The 22,777-nt window shown below is 45.0% G+C and overlaps 1 protein-coding gene across 1 annotated transcript in view; it reads right to left on the bottom strand.

The window, feature by feature from the left end:
• The window catches only part of FARSB (phenylalanyl-tRNA synthetase subunit beta), a 334,706-nt gene that overhangs the window by 103,085 nt on the left and 208,844 nt on the right, over positions 1-22,777 (bottom strand). Inside the window, exon 14 of the mRNA XM_086943878.1 lies at positions 21,843-21,935. Coding sequence (XP_086800004.1) covers positions 21,843-21,935 — 93 coding nt within the window. The remainder of the gene's footprint in view (positions 1-21,842; positions 21,936-22,777) is intronic.

The raw sequence follows: 22,777 nt of genomic DNA, 5'->3' as shown, positions 1-22,777 counted from the left end.
CTTGCTTAATCTCCACAACGGCCCCCACAACGCTAAGGATGCCTGGCCTCCACCTTGGGGGTGCCCAGGAGTGGACCCTTCACAGGGAAAGCCAGGATGGGTTCCACAGCGGTATTCGTACAAGTGCCTTGAGACCCTTGCGGGTGAGTAGTGCGCTATACAAGTATCAATTTACATTTACATCTCTTGTGAGCATAAGTTAAACTTATGATGGAGAGTCATTTACTGCTGGGATGCCTTTTTGTTGTCTTACTCGTCTAATTTGAGACAACAATAAGTCATCCAGTTCTAAGATGGAATGCACTGGTGAAGAAACCCTAGCACATTGTACAGCTTTCTGCTTCCCAGCCAGGGCAAAGGTGACAAACAATCTGCATGAGGGTCTTCCTGGTATACCTCAAGCTGACCATTGTTTATTTCATGGTCTGGGGCATTTTGGCTTTTCAACGCTTTCCTTTAATTTTTAGATTAATCAAAAGCTCAGAGTATGCAAAGCCGCAATGCTACTGAGCACCCTCATCTAGTAGTGCAATACTGATCAGGAGCATTTTTTCCCTCTACAGACTGTGCTATTAGTGGTTGCTGTACACAGACATGATGTTCTGTTCAGGCTGCAAGGCAGGATTTATCATCACTACCTTTCATTGCAGAATTTTGCAGCCTTTTTCATGAGGTCCCTTCTATGTTCACCTAGGTATACAATCAAACTGTATATATGTGGTTGTTCTATAGAATAAATCTAGCCAAAAGGCAACAGAGTGATGTATAAGGGTAAAAACTAGCACAATTCAACAAGTAAAAGGAGAGGAAGATCGTTTGTGGATGGTCAATGTATTGTGATGTAGTGGTCTTTAAAAAGGTGAGTTTTCTACTCTTTTGTACAATTGAGCAGCGTGGAGGTGGTTCAGATGTATACACTTTGTTCCTGATCCTGGCTGCACAGATGGAAAAGTACTGCTTTCTTTTTTTTGTTTTTTACATTTCTTGCTCTTCAATCTGATTGTGTAGGGGCTGCGGTTGTGCCAATATCCACCAGAGATGGTGAGCTTGTCTGCAAGATAAGCAGGGGTTCTGGCTGTGATGGTTTTTTAAATGATGCAACTGGTTTTGAAGTTGATGTGGGCCAGCAAGAGGAGCCAATGGAGTTCTGTTAGGATGAGGGGGGTGATGTAATCATATTTCATCAGATCCTTGATGAGACATGAGGCAGGGTGTAGGAAGCTCCTAGGGAGTGCCAGTGTGGAGTCTGGGAGAACCTGGAGTAGGGCACTATCACCATCCAGGTGCAATAGTACAAGGGCTTGAACAGAAGTTTTAAAGCCGCTTTCAGGAGTAACCTTCATTAGAAGAGAGAGCTTGTTCCATGAAGTCTGACATTTTTAGCATTGTTTTTCTTGAGCGTGAGGTTGGTGTCCAGAGTGAATTAAAGAACCTTGACATTGGATGAAGGTTGAGGCTCGATCCCAAGAAGTTTCATGTCATTTTAGGGGGCAGAGGACAAGTCCCTAGATTTACACATTGGTTACACACCATGATATACTACAATGAACAACTTGAACTTCACATCGATCTGCTTCCTTAAGCCTCACAACCCCAATATACCTGGCGTCCTCTTTGCTCCTATTTGCTTACTCATGATGGAGGGGCGGGCAATGGGTCCCCATGATGGAGAGGCTATTTGATGTACCTATACTAGTCCGATCAAGCCTATGTTATGTTATGTTATGTTATGTTATGTTAATTGGGCTCTTCTATAGCGCAACGGCTACTCCAGTCGGAGTGTCCCGGCGCTTTGGCGAAGAAGTCCTTTAATGGAAAGGAACATAACTGCAAAAAAAGGAACAGCAAAATTAACTAGTAAAAAGCCAGGTTTTTAATGCCTTTCTAAAAGACAACAGACTGGGGGCCTGTCTAAGAACAATAGGAAGTTCATTCCAAGCGCGCGGAGCCAGGTAGTGGAAGGAACGCCCTCCTTGTCTGGTTCGCTTGATGGATGGAACAACCATTTTAGACAAGGAGGCAGATCGCAGAGCTCTGCTCGGCTTGTAAAAAGCAAGGCGCTTTCTAATATACTTAGGGCCTGAGTCATGAAGAGCCTTATAGGTTAGCGTCAGGCTTTTGAAGAGAACCCTCTTGGCTATAGGGAGCCAGTGCAGTTCCTTCAACAAGTTAGAGGCACTAGCTCGTCTGGGGAGTCCATAAATAGCCCTAGCGGCTGAATTTTGGACTACCTGCAGTCTCCTTATCAGATATTTTGGGAGTCCCAGATAGAGGGCATTTGCATAGTCCAAACGCGACCCGACAAGTGCTTGGACTATGACCCTTCGATGGTTCACCGAAATCAAGGGGAGAAATTTCCTGAGCATCCGCAGGATTCCAAAGCATTTCCCCGAAAGACACGCAATTTGAGGCCCAAAGGTTAACTCATTGTCAACAATGATACCTAGGTTTTTAGCCTTGGTACTAGCATTGGCAGGAGGAAACAGATCTTGTGGCCACCAACTTTTCCAGTTTGGTTCAGAGACACATCCGAAAAAAAGCAGCTCCGATTTATCGGAGTTGCATTTCAAGCCGTGTCTTTTGAACCAATCAAAGACTGCCTCTAAGCAGCCTCTGATACGGATCCCATCGAACACCTCGTTCTTGTTATAAGTAAACAAGAGCTGGGTGTCGTCAGCGTAAGACACGATCTGAGCGCCAAACGACTCCGCAACCTCTGCAAGGGGGGCCATAAAGATGTTAAAAAGCAGGGGGCTAAGAATAGACCCCTGAGGGACCCCCACTTCCAGGGTTGCCATAGCTGCGGAGTGAGGTGGCGCCCAGATCGTTTGTCGACGGCTGGCTAGAAATGATTTAAGCCAGTTCCACACCGTCCCCCTGAGGCCACAATTCCAGAGTCGAGTTAGGAGGGTATCATGGGGAACGGTGTCGAACGCCGCCGACAGGTCTAACATGACCAACATGGCCTTTCCTCCAGGATCTAAAACCTCTCTAATGGCGGTGGTGACTTCAAGTAACGCGGTCTCTGTGCTGTAATTCGCACGAAACCCAGATTGAGTAGTGTGCAACAAGTTGTTATTCTCGATAAAGTCAGAGATAGATCTGTGCACGTGTCTTTCCACCACCTTCGCCAGAGCGGGGAGGAGAGAGATAGGCCTATAGTTGGCATGTATGATGGGATCCAGAGTTGGTTTTTTTTATTAATGGAAGGATGAGAGCGCTCTTCCAGGCCTGAGGGACTATGCCAGAAGACCATGAGGAGTTGAGAATGGAATTGATGGGGCCATTTAGCAAAGGGGCTATTTTGTTGAGGCAAGAGACCGGGCAGGGATCTAAAGGAGAGCCCGATTTCAAGCCTGTCAGATGGACTAATGAGGCAACAAGGCTTAGCTGTGGATATTCCCAGAGGGTGGGTTGTAAGGAGGAGGGGGCATCAAGATCAGCCGCCTGAGGCTGTTTGGAATAAGTAGCAAGAGAGGCTTGGATGGATGTTATTTTGTCTACAAAATAATGTGCGAGTTCATTCAGCCAAAGTTCTGAGTGAGACTGAGCCGAGATGCCTAGGGATGGAGAAGTGAAGTCCTTAACAATTTTAAAAATGTCCTTACAGGAATGATCAGATTTGTCTATCCGACGTTCAAGATAGGATTTTTTTCCACTCCAAATCATCTTGTGGTAGGATTTAGTTAGGTTTTTAAACTTTTCTTTCTCAAGAGGATTGTAGTCTTTCCTCCAGGTTCTTTCTGCTCTCTTGCAGTTTTGCCGGGCTTCTCTAAGCTGAGATGTGAACCAAGGAGCGGAAGGACGTTTGTTTCCGAGTTTGGCGGCATTCTCGGGCACGAGATCCGCCAATATAGTTGATGTAAGTTCTATGTAAGTAACTAGTTAGATGGGAAAAGGTTACTGCACATGTAAACAAAGTGACTTCCCGCGAAAAGTAAATACTGCTCTTAAGCAGGATGGTACAGAAATCTATGAACCCCCATAGTTATGCTCTTTATGACTAACCGTGCTCAATGTGATATTGTTTTGTTTGTTATACTTTCCCTTTCTAACTTAGTCTCCATGGACAATGTACCATTGTAATGCTGTAAAGTTCTTTAAGTTTAATAAACCCTCATATCAAAATGGCCCTGTCTTTGAGCCAGGTTTCTACTGTATCTTATTTTGCCAACCATTTATATTGAGTTTCAGCAAGTACATGGTACTGTACAATGATTGCAAGTTGTTCAACATTCAATTTTGATTTAATACAGGCATCTTTAATTAAATAAAACCAAATGGCGAGGTGTCCCTATGTGTGTATTGGAATACTATAGGTGGGGTTGCTAATAACGGCACGTTGATATGTGTGGGGTGAGGTCTGGTCCCAGTGGAATATGCTGTATTGTCAGCCTGACTCTGGCAGGAGGATTTGGTGGGAGGTGGGAATGAAGAGATCTGGACATAGAATAGGCCCTGATTGCTGAGCAAGGGAGAATAACGGTGGTTGGGTGGCATGTGTGTACCTCCCATCACAGCATGTGTGTGGAGAATTCCTTCACAATTGGAGTTCATCGTTGGAAGTTTTTAGTGCATCTTGCTTACTGTTCTTGGCAAATAACAGGAATGCTGTCTTGGTTGGGTTAATCTTCGGGTAGGAGTTCGACATCCAGGTCTGGATGGTGTGCTAGCAGTGTTTGAGGTGCTGGATGTCTGAAACAAAGTCTTTCAAGTAGAGTTTTGTTTCATCATTATGTTGGTATATTTTTATGCTCCTTATGTGAGTGGAGCACCAAGTGGCTCCTTGTAAAGGTTGAAGATTACAGGAGACAGTATGGAGTCCTCAGAACTCCACAAGTGATAGGAATCTTGTGTTACCTGGTGATACCCATGTGAACAAACTGGTGTCGATTGGAAAGGAAGGAGGAGAACGAGTGAAGGAATCTACCAGTGAATCCCATTTGAGACTCCATGGTGCATATGAAGGTGGGAAGGTCAACTGCGCAGAAGGCAGCTAAAAGGCAGAGCAATATCAGGAGGCATTTTCATTGGTGTTCAAGAGCACATCATCTACAATGTGTACGATTTAGGTCTCGGTGTGGCAGCAGACATGAAGCCAGACTAATAGTCGTGCAGGAGACGATTACCTGAGATACAAGAAACTTTAGCTACATTTGTAGTGGGTGAAAAGCGAAGCAGGAGATACAAAGTATTTCTTGCGCGGGAGAAGAGCACCAACAGCTAGGTTTTTGACAGCTATTGAATTGATGCAATAGCCAATATAGCCGGAAGGCTATTATGTGGTGCAGGAGAGATGACCAGATATCTTTTGAAAGGACAATGCATGAACCAATATGTATTTCTTGTGTATTAGGAAAGGATTAGTTACTTGCCTGTAATCCTCTTCCAGGGGTATCCTCATCAAAGTCATAAGCACTAGAATATTCCCGCCCATGCGCGGGACCCCGGAAACACAATCATATATGTGCCCCACATATCTATCTATCTATCTATCTATCTGTCTGTATATATATATATATATATATATATATATATATATATATATATATATATATATATATATATATATATATATATATCGAGCAAATGCAGCCTTACACACACCAGAGCTGAATAATGCTGTAAGGACTCCCCAATACATCATAAAAGACTACATTAGAAACAGGGAAAAACAACAGCAGAACATGTTTTAAAACGGTTTTAATGCTTAGCAGTCAGCACAAACTCTCACTCAGGACTGAAGGCATAAACAGCTCCCAGGCTGCATTGCAGAAACATAGCCTAAAAAGGCTGAAAAGCTAACTCACAGCAACATAGAGATAAACTGGCACTGTGCCTTTAAGGCAGTCATGAACCCCAGCTTCCCATCATGCTTCAGGGGTGACAGGCCAGTTGTTCTTTGCGGTGACTCGAAAAGCCATAACACTAAGAGTTGACATTACCTTTTCCTACAAATACAGTGCTCCTTTGCCCGGGGAGGCGGGAGGGTTGCTTATGACTTTGATGAGAATACCCCTGGAAGAGAACTAGGATTACAGGTAAGTAACTAATCCTTCTCTTCCAGGGGATCCTCATCAATAGTCATAAGCACTAGAATAGAATAGTGAGCATCACCTCATTCCCCTGCGGGCAAAGGAAACAGAAAGGTAAATTAACCAATCAGCTCAGATAACTAAGCCTGGATAGATATATTACTATCCGAATAGATTCCTCAAGGAGGCCTGGCCCACTTGAGTATCCGCCCTGGAATCGGATTCTAGAAAATAATACCTTGTGAAAGTGTGAACCGGTCTCCAGGTTGCTGCCTTGCAAATTTCTGACTTCGGTACATAATGCAAGAAAATTACTGTGGCCGCCTTTCCCCTAGTGGAATGTGCTTAAGGAGACAACTAAAGGGGTTTATGTGCCAACTGGTAGGCCAACTTTATACAGGACACTATCCATCTTGAAATGGATCTTTTGGAGGCTGGGAAACCTGTTCTCATGGCACCATAATTCAGAAACAATTGATCGGATTTCCTTATGCTCTTTGTACCCTCCAAATAGAATTTGAGCACTCTTTTAAGGTCCAAAGAGTGGAGTGACCTCTCCGCAGGAGTTGCGGGAAGGGGAAAAAAGGACGGTAGGGAGATTGACTGATTAATATGGAAATCAGATATAGCCTTTGACTAAAAAGCAGAGAGCCCTTAACACTACCCTTTTGTGGTGAAAAACAGTATATGGCTCTTTTGCACACAGCGCTTGGATTTCACTTACTCTGCGCGCTGATGTTATTGCTACCAGAAAAGCAGCTTTCCACGTCAGGTGCTGCAATGTAGCATTATGAATGGGCTCAAAAGGGGGACCCATTAATCTAGACAGCACTAGATTCAATTCCCAAGGGGGAGAAGGAGTTCAAACCAGGGGATACACTTTCTTCAACCCCTGTAGGAAATCCTTGACCACCGGCATTTGGAAAAAAGAAGGCTGGTTTGGTGACTTTCTGTATGCCATAATGGCTGACAAATGAACCCTGATTGAGGCATATTTCAAACCCGCTTTAGCTAAATAAAGGAGGTAAGGAAGAATGACTTCCTCCTGCCCCTTTGTAGGGTCAAATGATTTTGAATACACCATAGGTAGAATCTCTTCCACTTAAAAGCGTACAACGTTCTTGTGGAAGCCTCTTAGCCTCTTTCAGGATATGCATTGCGTCCTGCGGAAGATTCAGATGTCCGTATTGTAGGACCTCAGGAGCCATGCTGCCAAGTTCAGAGAAGGAAGGCTGGGATGGGGAATCTTCCCGTCCATCTTGGTAAGCAGGTCCGCTCTGTTAGGTAGCCTCCTGTGGGGGAGTACCGACAACTGCAGACGGTCCGGGTACCACCACTGACGTGGCCAGTCTGGAGCTATCAGAATCATCTTCATGTTGGATCTGATGAGCTTGGACACCACCTTCTGTATCAGAGGCAGAGGAGGAAAGATGTATGAAAATGTCTCTAACCAATCCATCAAAAGCGCATTCCCCCTTGTCCCTGGACGATGGAATCTAGATGCGAAGGCGTGGCATTTTTTGTTTTTGTCGTCACCAGTCTGGCTGATCTTCGAAGGGACGACTGAGCGCGTCTGCTCGCAGGTTCTGCTCTCCTGGAAGGTGCACTGCCACTATGGAGAAGTTCCGATCCAGAAGCCAGTGCCAGATCGCTTGAGCCTCCAGGGAGAGAGTATGAGAGCGCGTATCACCCTGTTTGTTCAGATAATACATGGTGGTCGTGCTGTCTGTTTAGATCAGGATTGAGCTGGATGTGATCGACGGCCAAAAAGCTTTCAGAGCAAGGTGGACTGCTTGTAGCTCCAACACGTTTATGTGGTAGGATTACTCTCTTATGGACCACCGGCCCTGCATTTGAAGGCATCCCATGTGTGTCTTCCATCCTTGCAGAGATGCATGCGTTATCAACAATTGCACTGGAACTGGTTGATGGAAAGGGACTCCCACAAACAGGTTCTGCAGTCGAGTCCATCACCTGATGGATGATGTTGCTGCTTGGGAGATCACAATCTGATCCTCCTAGCGACCCGTTGCTTGGTACCACTTGTCTTCTAGATCTTGTTGCAACGGTCTCATTCTCAGCCTGGCGTTGGGAAGGAGAAATATGCAGGAGGCCATTGACCCCAGCAGAGATGCCACCTGACGGACTGCTGGGCAATCTGCCTGAAGCAGAGCTTTGCATTTATGCTGCATTGAGGAAAGTCTCTCCTCCGAAGGAAACGCTCTTCCTTTGTTTGAGTCCAGAGTCGCTCCAAAATAATGTATTGTCTGGGTAGGCTGTTGGACTGACTTCTCCAAGTTCACATGAAGACCCAGTGTGTGGAGCAGATTTAGACAGACTTGGAAATCCTTCTTTACTTTTTGAGGCGAAGGCCCTTTGAGGAACCAATCGTCTAAGTAAGGGTAGACGAACAGACCTTTTGTGTGTAGGGCGGCCGCCACCACTGCCATGCACTTAGTAAAGACTCGTGAGGCGGATTTCCGTCCGAAGGGCATTACCTTGTACTGATAGTGTTTGCTGCTGACCACGAAACGAAGGTACCTGCGATGACGTGGAATGATAGGTATGTGGAAGTATGCATCTTGGTGGTCCACTGAACACATCCAATCTCCTGCTTGTAGATGTGGCATATTTGATGAAGGGCCAACATGCAAAACTTCTCCTTGACAACGACTTTGTTCAGCAAGCAAAGGTCCAGGATCGGCCTGAACTTGTGCTCCTGATATTTTTTGGGCACAAGAAAGTACCTGGAGTAGACTCCCTTCCCTAGCTGCGCGGAAGGAACCTCTTCTATGGCCTTTTTTCGCAGAAGAGTTATCACTTCCTGCCGAAGCAGCTTTAACTGGTGAGGACGAGATCTTTTCGGAGGAATGTCCTTTGGAAGCACACAAAAACGTAGTGCGTATCCATTGCGCAGTATATTTAGCACCCAACGATCTTTTGTGATGCTGCGCCACTCTGCCAGATGATGTGAAGCACTTCCTTCTACTGGAGTGGGCAACGGCGCTAGAGGAAGCTCATGCTCATTGCTTCCCTGCCGATCTGGCCGTGTTAGAGGACTGCTGCTGGTGTCCTCCTCTACCTCTGTTGGATTTACGGCCTTGATACTGCGACTTGCCTAGGCCTTTACTCTGGGACCATTGAGGGGTTTGAACCCTCTGCTGGTAGCCCTTGCGTTGGTTGGGTCTGTAGCGACGCTTAAACTCCTTCTTTTCCAATCCAACGGCTTTGAGGGTATCAAGCACCGCCTTCGTCCTACCCATTTTCTCATCAGTATGAGTGCCAAATAGGGAGAAACTGGAGACAGGAAGATTCAGGATTCTCTGTTGGGCATCTGGTTTGAGAGCTGTCAACCTCAACCAGGAGGATCTCCTGGCGCAAATCCCATGGGCATAAGAGTGCGCCGACAGTGTAGCACCATCCGCTGCCGTGCTGATTACTTGGTTGGCAACAAGCGACCCTTCCATGATGACCTCCTCAAAGTCTTTTTGGTCCTCTTTTGGCAACTTCTCCTTGAAGCGGTCCAAGGAGTCCCACAAAGGCCCTGTCGTAGCGACCTAATAAGGCTGCTGCACAGGAGACTTTTAGTGACGATGCTGCAGAACCGCACACTTTACGTCCCCAAGAGTCCTGGGACCTACTTTCTTTATCGGGTGGGACCGATGAAGACGCAGCCATAGCGTGAGTTTTCCTCGCTGCCGCGATGATATCACAATCTGCAGGAGGATCAGTCTTCAAGAACACAGGGTCTGTGGAGGCAGGCTTGTACTTCTTCTGAATCATTGCTGGAGCGGCTTTAATTGCTGCTGGAGTCAGAAAAATGTCCATTACGGGCTCCAGAAGTCCAGGAACCAGGGGAAGTAACGGACGAGAGGCTGCTTTCTGATGCAGAGTCTCAAAGATAACCGTTGTTGCCATCTGAGGTGTTGACATCTCGATGTTTAGCTTCTGAGCCCCTCTCTGAAGCACATCATGGTAGGTGTTGATGTCATCTATCGGAGACACTCTAGACAGAAAAGTCCGTCTTCGAGGATCGAGTTGATTAAGAAGACCACGTAGGTGACTGCCTTCTTTTGCGATGGGAACTATGTCTGCGCTCCCGTGATCTGCCCCTTCGCTCCTCACGCCTGGACGAATGCGATCTGTCCACTTCCTGTACCAATCTCTGTAGAGGTGACCAATGAAGAGGACTGGAACACTCTTGCATCCGCTGTGTTGCTCCTGTATCCTTACTCCAGTGATGCAGGGGAAGGAGCCATCTTGGAGACAAGTGCCCAGCAGGTGAAACTTCCTTTTGCTGTGAAGGAGACCTATGACTCGGTCTGCTTGAACGCCCATCTTGAGAGGCAGATCTTGTTGCAGGATGTCCAGATGAATGAGAGGAAGAATGGTGTGAGGCCGATTCCGTTACCAGAACCACCGATCCTCCTCCAGACCTCACTGAAGTGAGTCTTGACGTCGGGCGAGTGCCTCTCGACGCCGACCTGAACATTCTTCTTGACGTCGATCTCCGGTCTGTTGTTGGACCCTGTCTCGACGCAGTTTCCCTGTTCCTCGAAGTCGAGTGCCTCACAGACGACGCCTGACCATCTCTTCGTCTCGACGTCGAACGTCGATGAGACGACGACGGTGGAGGGGTTCTGCTCCTAGATGCCGAACGTCGTTGTGCAGAAGAAGATGAAGGGCCTCTGCTCCTCGACGCCGATCGTCGCCGTTTTGACGACGGCGGAGGGTTCTTCTTCCTCGACGCGGATCGTCGCTGAGACGACGGCGGAGGGGTCCCGGTTCTCGTCGCCGAGTTGACTATGGCAGGGGACTCCTGACCCTCGACGTCGATGGACTGACGACGACGGATGGGTACCTGCCCTCGACGCTGAACGTCGAGCAGATGACGGCGGGGGACTTCTGCTCCTAGACGCCGCTCGTTGCCGAGTTGACGACGGCGGAGGGCTGACACTCCTCGACACCGATCGCTGCCGAGTTGACGATGGCGGAGAGCTTCTGCTCCTCGACGCCGATCGTTGCCGGGATGACGACGGCGGAGGATCACGAATCTTCAACGACATACCTGAAAGTTGATGTCTACTTGACGGCGAACCCACCGTCGATGGCCTTTTCTTGGGCAAATGACCCACCGGTGGTAGATTTTTCAATGCCGAGCCCGACGCTGAAGTAGAAGGGTGAGGGACCTAGGTTCTGGATGTAGATATCGCCCTCTTGGAGACCTTCTTAGCTGGTGACCTGCGTCTGGAAGTCTATTCTGCCAACCCATAAAGACAAATCCTTTCTCCGTCCTTTAAAGTTCTTTTGGACAGGGTCTGGCAATGAGGATAAGCCTTAGCCAGTGACCTGCGTCTGGAAGTCTATTCTGCCAATCCATAAAGACAAATCCTTTCTCTGTCCTTTAAAGTTCTTTTGGACAGGGCCTGGCAATGAGGACAAGCCTTAGGGTCATGCTCCTTAGCAAACAAAGAATACAGATCTCATGAGAGGCTGACCTGGCCTTTTTCCCACAAGAAGGAAAGGGGTAAAAAAGAGAAGGCATTCTGAGTGGAAAAAATGCCAAAAAACTGTCAAAAAAGACAGAACCTTACTTCAAAAGATGACGAAGTAAGTAAAAAATTTCCAAAAAAAGTGAAGATTATGTCTGACTAAAATCAGAAAAAAGTGAAGCTGTGTAACCAGGATACTTCCTGAAGGATCCGGAGAGAACAACTGACCTAACTGTCACCCCTGAGGCATGATGGGAAGATGGGGGTCATGACTGCCTTAAAGGCACAATGCCAGTTTATCTCTATGTTGCTATGAGTTCGCTTTTCAGCCTTTTTAGGCTATGTTTCTGCAATGCAGCCTGGGAGCTGTATATGCTTTCAGTCCTGTGTGGGAGTTTGTGCTGACTGCTAAGCATTAAAACAGTTTTAAAACGTGTTCTGCTGTTGTTTTTCCCTGCTAATGTATTCTTTTATGAAATATTGGGGAGTCCTTACAGCATTATTCTGCTCTGGTGTGTGTAAGGCTGCATTTGATATAGATATAGATATATATATATATATATATACAAAACTTGCAGAGACCCATGTAAGACCAGCCTCTTGGAAGAAATGAACCCACGCTGTAAATTGGTAGCCTGCTGCCAGCTTTATTGAAGGGGGACATGCTCTCTTCCTCAGTGGCCTGATTGAAACTGCAGTGGAGCGCTGTAAATGAATATCACCTGCCTGTGGGGCGCGGCCAACAGCATGGCCTTGTGGGTGATGAAGTCCTGAATTCGGAGCGCTTCATTGCCAGCAATAAAAAAATGAATCCTAGGTTGGTTGAAAGCCTCCACCTTCACATCCGCTGCCCTGCTTTGTGGCTTCCAAAATGAGCAGAGCACTGCCGTACTGCATTGGCGATGGCTCTTCTTCTATCCCTGACGCTCGGTACCAGGTGGGACCAGCCGGGACCCGCTAACCAGCGGTGGACTGTTCTGGTCACGGCCGGGACAGCCGCCATATATCCAAGCTTGCAGAGACCCATGTAAGACCAGCCTCTTGGAAGAAATGAACTCACGCTGTAAATTGGTAGCCTGCTGCCAGCTTTATTGAAGGGGGAAAAGTTCAAAATAGTTCATGCCAGACGCGTTTCAAGAGCGACATGCTCTCTTCCTCAGTGGTCTGATTGAAACTGCAGTGGTCTTACATGGGTCTCTGCAAGTTTTGGATATATCGCGGCTGTTCCGGCCGTGACAAGAACAGTCCACCGCTGGTTAGCGGGTCCCGGCAGGTCCCACCTGGTACCGAGCGTCAGGGATGGAAGAAGAGCCATCGCTAATGCAGTACGGGGGTGCTCTGCTCATTTTGGAAGCCACAAAGCAGGGCAGCGGATGTGAAGGTGGAGGCTTTCAACCCACTTTGGATTCATTTTTTTTATTGCTGGCAATGAAGCGCTCCGAATTCAGGACTTCATCACCCACAAGGCCGTGCTGTTGGCCACGCCCCACAGGCAGGTGATATTCATTTACAGCGCTCCACTGCAGTTTCAATCAGGCCACTGAGGAAGAGAGCATGTCGCTCTTGAAACGCGTCTGGCATGAACTATTTTGAACTTTTCCCCCTTCAATAAAGCTGGCAGCAGGCTACCAATTTACAGCGTGAGTTCATTTCTTCCAAGAGGCTGGTCTTACATCGGTCTCTGCAAGATATATATATATATATATATATATATATATATTCACAGAAAAAACCATAGGTTATACTCCATATATAGTTAGGAATTTGCATTTACAAAACCTTGAAAATTCAATGAAAAAACCATTGGTTTTAGGCCATATATAGTTAGGGATTTGCATTTAGAAAACCTTATTTTACTCGCATAAAACCATTGAAATTCCATATATAGTTATAAGCGCTAACTATATATCGCGCACCCGCAATCCACTGCTGATGATGTCACATATTACATCATTCATGACATGGTTAGTGACATCACTGATGACAACATCCAGTGACTGTATGTTTCTGTAAAGTTAAAACATGTCTTACATATTGAAGAATGAGTGGATGTATAAGTGTCTGGATGAAGGATTTAGTAGGTGCAAGACTGACTGTATGAGTGAGTGATTAAATGTGTCTCACTGAGTGCATGGGTTAGTGACTAAACTGTTTTAATTTGTGCATCATTATATCTGTTGTTCTACAAACTGCTGCATATGTTGATCAGTAGCTATATGAGTAACTGTATGGGTTATTGATTGGTTGTCCAAGTATTTGTATGGGAAACTGAGTGTGTGTGTATGGGTGGCTGGGAGGTGTGTGACTCTGTACATAGATGTGTGAGTAGTTGATTCACTATATGTATAGATTCAAAACTGCATGTGGAAACAGCTGTATGGGCGGTTGACTGTGCATGAGTGTATTAGTGAGTGAATGGATATCTCAGTGCTACATGTCAAATTAAGTACATATGTAAAACACAGTACATGTGAGAGTTGACATCTATAAATAACTGTGCATAAGAGCTAGTGAATGTGTGAGTGGCTGTATGGATCATTGTGAACATGTATCAGAGATTGTATAAGAGAGTAAAGTAAATATGTGTTAGTATATGTTTGAATAAGTAAGGTGTGTATAACTGTATAGTTGAGAAAATGGAGGTGTGATTGATTTTTGGCATAACTGACTAGGTGTGTGAGTAACTCCGTGGATGAGTGACTGTCTGTTTACACTGATTGTATCTAAGGTTATATTAGAGTCTGAAGAGGTTCATGGTATTATCACATGAATGATATCATCAGTGATGTGATCAGTCATGTCAAATGAGATGTTATCAGTGATGTCATCAGTGATGTCATTTGAGATGTCATCAGTGATGTCATCAGTGATGTCATTTGAGATGTCATCAGTGATGTCATCAGTGATGTCATCAGTGATGTCACTAACCATGTCATGAATGATGTAATATGTGACATCATCAGCAGTGGATTGCGGGTGCGCGATATATAGTTAGCGCTTATAACTATATATGGAATTTCAATGGTTTTATGCGAGTAAAATAAGGTTTTCTAAATGCAAATCCCTAACTATATATGGCCTAAAACCAATGGTTTTTTCATTGAATTTTCAAGGTTTTGTAAATGCAAATTCCTAACTATATATGGAGTATAACCTATGGTTTTTTCTGTGAATTTCAATGGTTTTTTAATAGCAAACATCAAAAGCTGTCAAATGTCAAGTACGTGATAGGTAAAAACGTTTTCGTGTTTATGCACGCTGATGTGCTTTGAACGCTGCCCCCCCCCCCCCACTCCCCTCTTTTCTCTTAGTAGTACTCTCTGTTTGCAGATAGTGAACGGTAGTTAACGCAGACCTTTACCCCTGTTGTAATCCGTCGTACCTGCTTGTCTCTCCATTTGATTGATTATTATCCAAGCATTTACTGTTTTACAATTGGTTCTCTTTGGATCATTCTCTATTTACAGACAAGCACAAAGTCGCAATACTCTGTTTAGTCTTTGCAGATAGTGAAAAATCGTGTAAAAAAATAAAAGTAATCGAGCAAAATCAGTAGACCACTAATTCGATCTCTTTTTAACCTCGGTAAAATACAAACATTAGGAATAACCCTTCATGAGAAATACGAAAATAGTGAAATGAATTGAGCTCCACACCATGAGGGCTGCAAAACAGCTCGACTCCGCCACCCACACCGCCCAAAATAACGGCAAACCCTATGCAAATATTATAAATATACACAACACACCACCAAAGAAACAGAATAAAACATTTTATTAAATAACTATTTACATAACTATTTTATACTTTTTATTGCCCGATCCGGCTAGCTCAATCGATCGAGCATGAAAGTCATGCACTGATAACAAGCGTTGAGAGTTTGTAGAATGATGGCTTCAGATTTTCCACATACGGTGTAGTGGCGCGAACTGGCAGGGGGCGTTTGGATTCTACCCCTTCTCCAAATAAGATTTTCATACGTGAATGTTCGTTCATGCTTTTTGTCCCTGAGTTGCTTCCATGTCACTGCCTTACATAAATGGCATAAGTCCTGGTTATTGAGTGCCATACTTCAGAGTTCTAAGCAGTTCTTGTAACACTGTTTAAACCTTATTTGCACCTGCTGCAGCTTCACTATTCAAAGTAAGTGGGGTCCATTTGTGGACCTGACTGCATTGGAAAACAATGTGATACGGTGCCTCCCTAAACCGCTTGACGGAGGCCCCCGAGGGGCGGTGAGATGGCGCGGACTGAGAGGGGGCGCTTGGCTCCTGCCCCCTCCCCAAGTCGTGTTGCCCTGGTGAGGCCTGAGATCGCCCCCGGCATAGGCGGCCGGCTCCCGGGGTCCGGCGGAATTTTTTCCCTTTTGAAGAATCTTTCATTCTGGACCTTGTCCCACAATCCGTTTCACCTGAAGACACGCTGTCGTAGGGCGCCCCTTTACCGTTTTAGTTGCCATTCCGCCCGCTTTTGGTACTCTGTGCCTCTTCCGCCATTCAGCTGTTTACCGCTCGCTCTTGCGACTACAACGTCTCGCTCACCATGTAGTTGAGTTGCTCCCGCTCTTAAGATTTGACCGAACTTTTTGGACTGCTGAAAGCGGTGGAATTCCGACCGCTGGTTGGTGGAGACATTTTGACTATATTCTGCACCTGCATTGTCGCGTAATGCGTCATATGACGCGACGCGTTAGCGCACCCGGTGGTGCTCCGGTGCGCAAGGCGCAGCTTCCCGGAAACGATCCAGAGCGCGCCGCGCAGCGCGTAACGTAAGCATAACAGGTCATGTGACTTGTTAATAAAACTTTTCATTGGTTCATTTTACTTTTCTTTTCCTAATTATGTAAGACTAGGTCATGTGACCTAAAAATAACACTTTTCATTGGATTAAAACATTTTTTTTCCCCAAACGATGAAAGCCCCACCTTGTTTCTGGATGTTTCAGACTGAAGCTGGCGTCACCATGAGAGCACCACCATCTCGTAGCTCCGTCGTGGCCATTCCGCAAGCAATCATGGCAGCCGCTCCCCACCGGAAGCCTGCGGGAGTCGAGGGCCCCCAAGACTTTTGTACAATCTTCAAGGCTGAGGGGACGCTTTCGAGAATGGAACCCAAGCCCTGGCAGACAAGCGTCCGAGTTCCAAGGTGTCCCAGGGCCATTTTACTGGACCAGGCCCAAATCCGAAGAGCCGGCCGCCATTTTAAGAGTCCTGTGGCAGCCGCCTACCGCTGCACCGCAAGAGTGGGAGCAACTCAACTACATTGTGAGCGAGACGCTGTAGCCGTAAGAGCGGGCGGTAAACAGCTGAATGGCGGATGAGGCACAGTGTAGCAAAAGCGGGCGGAATGGCGACTGAAACGATAAAGGGGCGCCCCACTACAGCAGACAAGCCTCCGCCATGTGCTTCAAAACTGCATATGTATCTCGTGATATCAAGGTTGGGCATCCAGTACAGAACAAGCAGTTACGAGTCCCATTTACACCGGCGCCATTTTGGGCGCGGCCGGGCAGGTCCAGGATCTACTGAAACATAAAAAATGAGGCTGACGTCTCTGAAGCAGTTCACGAACAGCAGGACATAGCAAATAAACATGAACTCTCTAAAGCTGTTAACTCACTGCAGAACAAAACAAGTGAACCTGAAACCTCTGGAATAATTGTCGCTCAAAAGAACACACAAAACTCTGTAGAGCCTGAAGAAAAAAAAACAGAAGGGCACTGTAGTTTCAGACACACTTAACACTAATGACGAAACAAAGATATCGTCTGTTTATAAAGCAGTTATTATCTTGACAGAATTGACAAAGAAGTGTACAGACACCAATGCATCAGCATTGTCGGAGATAACATCTTAAGGAACAAAGAAAGACCTGTTCACTCTTGACACCCCAGGTGCTGTGTATATTGCACTATAGTGCTGCATCGAGAAAACGGGCAACCCTATTGATGTGGATTTTTCATTATTGATTATTGTAAAGAAATGGCGACTCCCCCCTTTAGCAGATTAGCTAAATGTTTGCGTAATTTAGGCATAAAAGTTATATTATTGTTGTTGTTGTTGTTATCGTTATAGTTCTGGTTAATTTCAAAAAATGGTTAAATATATTTACAGTTTTTGTTGCGTTCGTTATATTTAAATATTAATAAAGTTTTAAAATGTAACTGTCTTGGAGTACTATATTTTTTTTAAAAATCGGGTGAATGGGGCCTTGAATCGGGTTATTGTCATGTGTGGGCTTTGCAAGTGTACTGCTACAAGATCGGACATTTCAAACTCAAATGCACGTTCTTTTTCTTACCTTTCCGAAGCATGGAGCGCAATAGCAGGCAGAGAAAGGGTGATGCACGTGTTGAACACTGCCTGGCCTGCAAATTGCTGCCAGTGCCCCCCCGCCCGCTCCTGAAAGAGGACACACACACACCGCCGCCCCGAGTACTTCACAAATCTTTAAAAGACCATGCGCTTGTTCAATGGGAAGTGGATAACATGGCTAAGAGCATTTGCTGACTAATGCATGAATATCGCTGACTTTTCAGCGATATTCATGCATTGCGGCCGTTTTTTATCACATTTGCGATAAACCTTGCTAATAGCAAGGTTTATGTGCGATAAAATTCGCCGAAGTGCGGCGATAATTATTGTCTCTAAACAAGTTAGAGACAAAAATTACCGCTAGTTGTTGGAAATATGCCCCCGGGTTTTTCCTTGCAGGAATCGGGAAGCGAAAGACTAGCACTGAAATCAGTAGTCTCACACCTGAATCGGGAGGGTTGGCATGTCTGGATACTCTACAGCTGGAGCCATAAACTACATCCGCAGGGCTAAGTGATAGCCTAGGTCCGGCCTGGACAATCGGACACAGAGGAAGAGAAGTGTCAGAGGGTGCGGTAGTGAATAGGGTGAAAGGGAGGTGTCGAACGGGCACAGGGTGTGATTCTCAGAGAAGAGCAGCGCAGATGGGGGAAGTATATGGCCCATGCATGAGAGAGAGAGCGGGGGTGACCATTGCGTGGGGGAGATGCGTGCGAGGGTGGGGAGCCATGCTGAGAATCGACGGCTTGCAGAGAGTGGCCCTGGTCAAGGCATCTAAAATGGCTGCCGTGCACGACAAAATTGTGGCATTGGACAAAAACGCAAGATGGCGCAGACAATGTTTATCAATAAGGATTCATTTATAACAAAATATTTACTCGCAGTGACAAAATGGTGTTCAACACTTCCTGATTTCCATCGAATCGAACGTTAACAAACGTCACGCAGCAAAAAAAAAAAAAAAAAAAAGCTCACGCACAGAGCGGTTTTTAGCCATGTTATCCAATGGAAGGTGGATAATATGGCTAAGAGCATTTGCTGGATAATGCATGAATATCGCTGACTTTTCAGCGATATTCATGCATTGTGGCCGATGTGCGGCGATAATTTTTGTCTCTAAACAATTAAAACGAAGCACAAAATGGCGAATTCCCGTTTCGCTACCAGTTTGCGGCCCAGTTCGCGGCCCGTGAAGCGCTTCTACCGTGAAAAATCATTTTTTTTTTATTTTCCCCACGGGACCCTTTAATAACCCCAACAACATTCCTAGGGGGTCAAGAGGGGTATACATTGCCCCCTTTCAATAAATTCCCCCTTCGTTTTTCACCTCTTCTTCTCTCTCGATCCTACCGAGAGATAAGATGGCGGCCGCTCCGGACTATTTAGAATGTTGACAGACACCGGAGAGCCAATCAGCTTTCTGTTATCCAATGGAAGGTGGATAACATGGCTAAGAGCATTTGCTGGATAATGCATGAATATCGCTGACTTTTCAACGATATTCATGCATTGTGGCCGATGTGCGGCGATAATTTTTGTCTCTAAACAATTAAAACGAAGCACAAAATGGCGAATTCCCGTTTCGCTACCAGTTTGCGGCCCAGTTCGCGGCCCGGGAAACGCTTCTACCGTGAAAAATAATTTTTTTTTATTTTCCCCACGGGACCCTTTAATAACCCCAACAACAATCCTAGGGGGTCAAGAGGGGTATACCTTGCACCCTTTCAATAAATTCCCCCTTCGTTTTTCACCTCTTCTCTCTCGATCCTACCGAGAGATAAGATGGCGGCCGCTCCGGACTGTTTAGAATGTTGACAGACACCGGAGAGCCAATCAGCTTTCTGCGCGCAAAGTTCCGTTTTGCGAAAAGTAAGCGGACCGGATCGCTGCCCGGAGCGCTGTTACAGATATATATCTTGTTTTGAACGTTAATTTCTCAAAAACTACTGGAGCACATATATTGAGACCTAGCAAAGGCACATCGGGCTAACAGTCCCTACAATTTTGCCAAGTTTCGTGCAAATCCATTCAGCCGTTCGAGCTAAAAGTGAGTCCAACCGCCCTATGGAAAAATGAATGGGAAAAACGCGTTTTGGGACCCCCCTTTTTTCTCAGCCCCCCCTTGACGAAACTCCACCAAATTTTCAGGGGCTGCTCAGAAACAAAATGTGCCATTTTCCTGAAAATTTCAGCCGATTCCGTCCTCAAACGCCAAAGTTATTAGACATAGAATTTTCAAAAATCCCATAGGGAATTAATCCTAACTATATATACCTACTGGCGATAGCCAGTAGGTAATATATATATATATATATATATATATATATATATACACACACACACACACACACACATATATATCGGGCACATATATGATTGTGTTTCCAGGGTCCCGCGCATGGGCGGAAATATTCTAGTGCTTATGACTATTGATGAGGATCCCCTGGAAGAGAACATGACTTGTAGAGTGTGAGAGAATGAGTTGAGAAACTTCGCTTCAGATCCAGCCTAAGCATAAAAGTATTGTGGAATTAACATTTTAAGACATTCTCATACCTTGTCAAACTTAGACCTATTTAGGTCTAGTTTATAAAATTGTATTCATGGCATTAAAAAATACCACACTGAACTAAAAGTTATATCTTTACATTTTGATATACAGAATTTAAGATTATTGAACTCGTTCATCATTTTGATTTATTTCAGTTCATAAAAAACCATGAAAGGTAACAGTGTACAAATATACAGATTAAAAAGATATCATATACGTATATGTACATAAAAAAATACCATGGTTTAAAAAAGTGATAAAAACGGGTTGCAACCCTCTTGACAAAGATGTAAGAAATTCAAAATGTCCATAAAGACTTTTCTCCAGGAGAAATTTTCTTGCCCCTCAGATGCCATATGGGAGTGAGAAATTTGCCAATTAAAAAGATGACTGGTCCACTCGTTTTTGTTCTACCTATTCTCAGTGTTGTGGTACGGTCGTTGAGGCCCATTATTTTGCACAGTGGGCTAATGCACTGTGTACGTTGCTTTTTGTATGCCAAGCCGAATAATAAAACATGTTCAATCTATGGTCCCACATCCCATGGGGCACATATTTGATGTATGGCTAACCCATTCCTCCAAAGGCAGGTAAAGGAAGCTATCGGTAATGTGCCCATTCTTAACATAATAAAAAGTGCTTGTGTAAACAGGTTTGTAGCCATATCTAAACACAATTCAAACTCTAAGCCACATTTAAATAAAAGAAAACCATCAGTCAGCCTTCCCACAGTGGTCTTGGACATTTTGTCTCCCAAAACATGGGGCCAATTGGCCACTTTGAACTTTTCAATGGCATTGCCTTGTAGGTTTGACTAAAAGCCCACTAGGTCCAGCTTATACAACCAGGACTTTATATAAGCATACCAAGGGATCCTAAGGGCACACAAACCCTCGAACAGGCTTAACCATTACCTATAAGACTCTAGTTCTTCAATCACCCACACGCTTAATCAATATGGAATCAGTCTCACTGCTGCAATATCAGAGAGGGATCTCAGATTTAAGTTCATGCAAATGGGAAGTGTGGGGGAATTTTTAAGTGATATCAGAAAGCTGTTCTCATCATCTCCAAGTTGCAGTGGCCCCATATGTCTGCTCCATACAAGGTTGCCCCGCAAGCTTGGCTCCTATACATTTTCAGACGAGGAGAAATGGGGAAGGATGGTGCACTGTTTGCAAACCTTATGATGGACCCTGCAGCCTGTTTTAATGACAGAGTGCTCTTCATCAATTGAGCTGGTGCCTATGAGGGTCTTCCAGAAGTACACCCAGGTAATCTAACTCAGAGAACCGCTCAAGTGTTGCCCCATCCATTGATATAGTTCTTGATTGCCCTTGCGATCACCAAACACCATATACTTGTTTCTGTTATTGTTAATTTCAATCAATAAAATCATTACTCTCCAAGATAGGCTTTTATTACAGTATACAGAAAATGACTTCTCTTACCTGAAACTCTGCAGTTTTAGGATTAGCAATGTGTACAGCTTTGGTCACCGATATGTCAACACAAAGCTTACTGGCAATATCTTCTTCAGAACACTGCAGGGGAAGAGAAATTGCAGAGCCTTACAAAAGTATATTTTATTTTGATTACAATCTAACTCTTTATTTATGATTGCTGATGAACACATGCTAACTGTACATATAAAAATGTGCAAAAGGAGAATCAGCCATGATGATCACAACATGACCTATCTGCTGTCTCAGCGCATGTACCTATGTAGCAAAAATCCTCCATCCATTCTAAATTGATTTTTCATTATATAAAAGGACAAAGGTACCTTTATGCTGTTACCTACAGGTCTTTTTCCCAATTTAGCCTGTGGTATTCTAGATACCTAGTGACAGAACTGATTATTTAATATGTAGCTAGATAGTGTCATGCCCGCATACCCTCAAGTGTTCCCACCCTTGTCAGATAAAATTATTTTAAATAGAAGCCAACAGGTTGTGGGTTTTTAGATCAATCGCTGGGAAGCGGGCAGAAGGGAGTTACATTTGTAAACGACCTACGAACTAGGGCTGAAAGTCACTGTGAAGTTAACTCTACCCTAGTATTTTATGAGAAAATATGGAAGGCACAACAATCACAATCTTAGGCTCAGGCGAAGAGGTTTGGAAGAACTTCCAGGACCAATTTTACAGCACTTGTGGAGGAAGCCCCTAAAGCATATAGTTGGTAGAATGAGTGCAGCCAAAGTAACTAGCTGCTTTGCATTTACCTTGGATAAGTACATGTGCAAAGGATACTGCAGTCGCTGAATATGCCCTAGTGGAGTCTATCACAATGCCAGATGGAGTTTAGACAGCATAATGTAGCCATAGTGATGGTATCCATTTCACAATGGTGGCCCCAGGTACTTGTTCAACTAGCATTTTTG

This window comes from Lissotriton vulgaris, chromosome 11, assembly GCF_964263255.1.
Source record: "Lissotriton vulgaris chromosome 11, aLisVul1.2, whole genome shotgun sequence".
In the NCBI taxonomy this organism is placed as follows: domain Eukaryota; kingdom Metazoa; phylum Chordata; class Amphibia; order Caudata; family Salamandridae; genus Lissotriton; species Lissotriton vulgaris.
The sequence above is the reverse complement of the archived record's forward strand: the minus strand, read 5'-3'. Positions and strand labels throughout refer to the sequence as shown.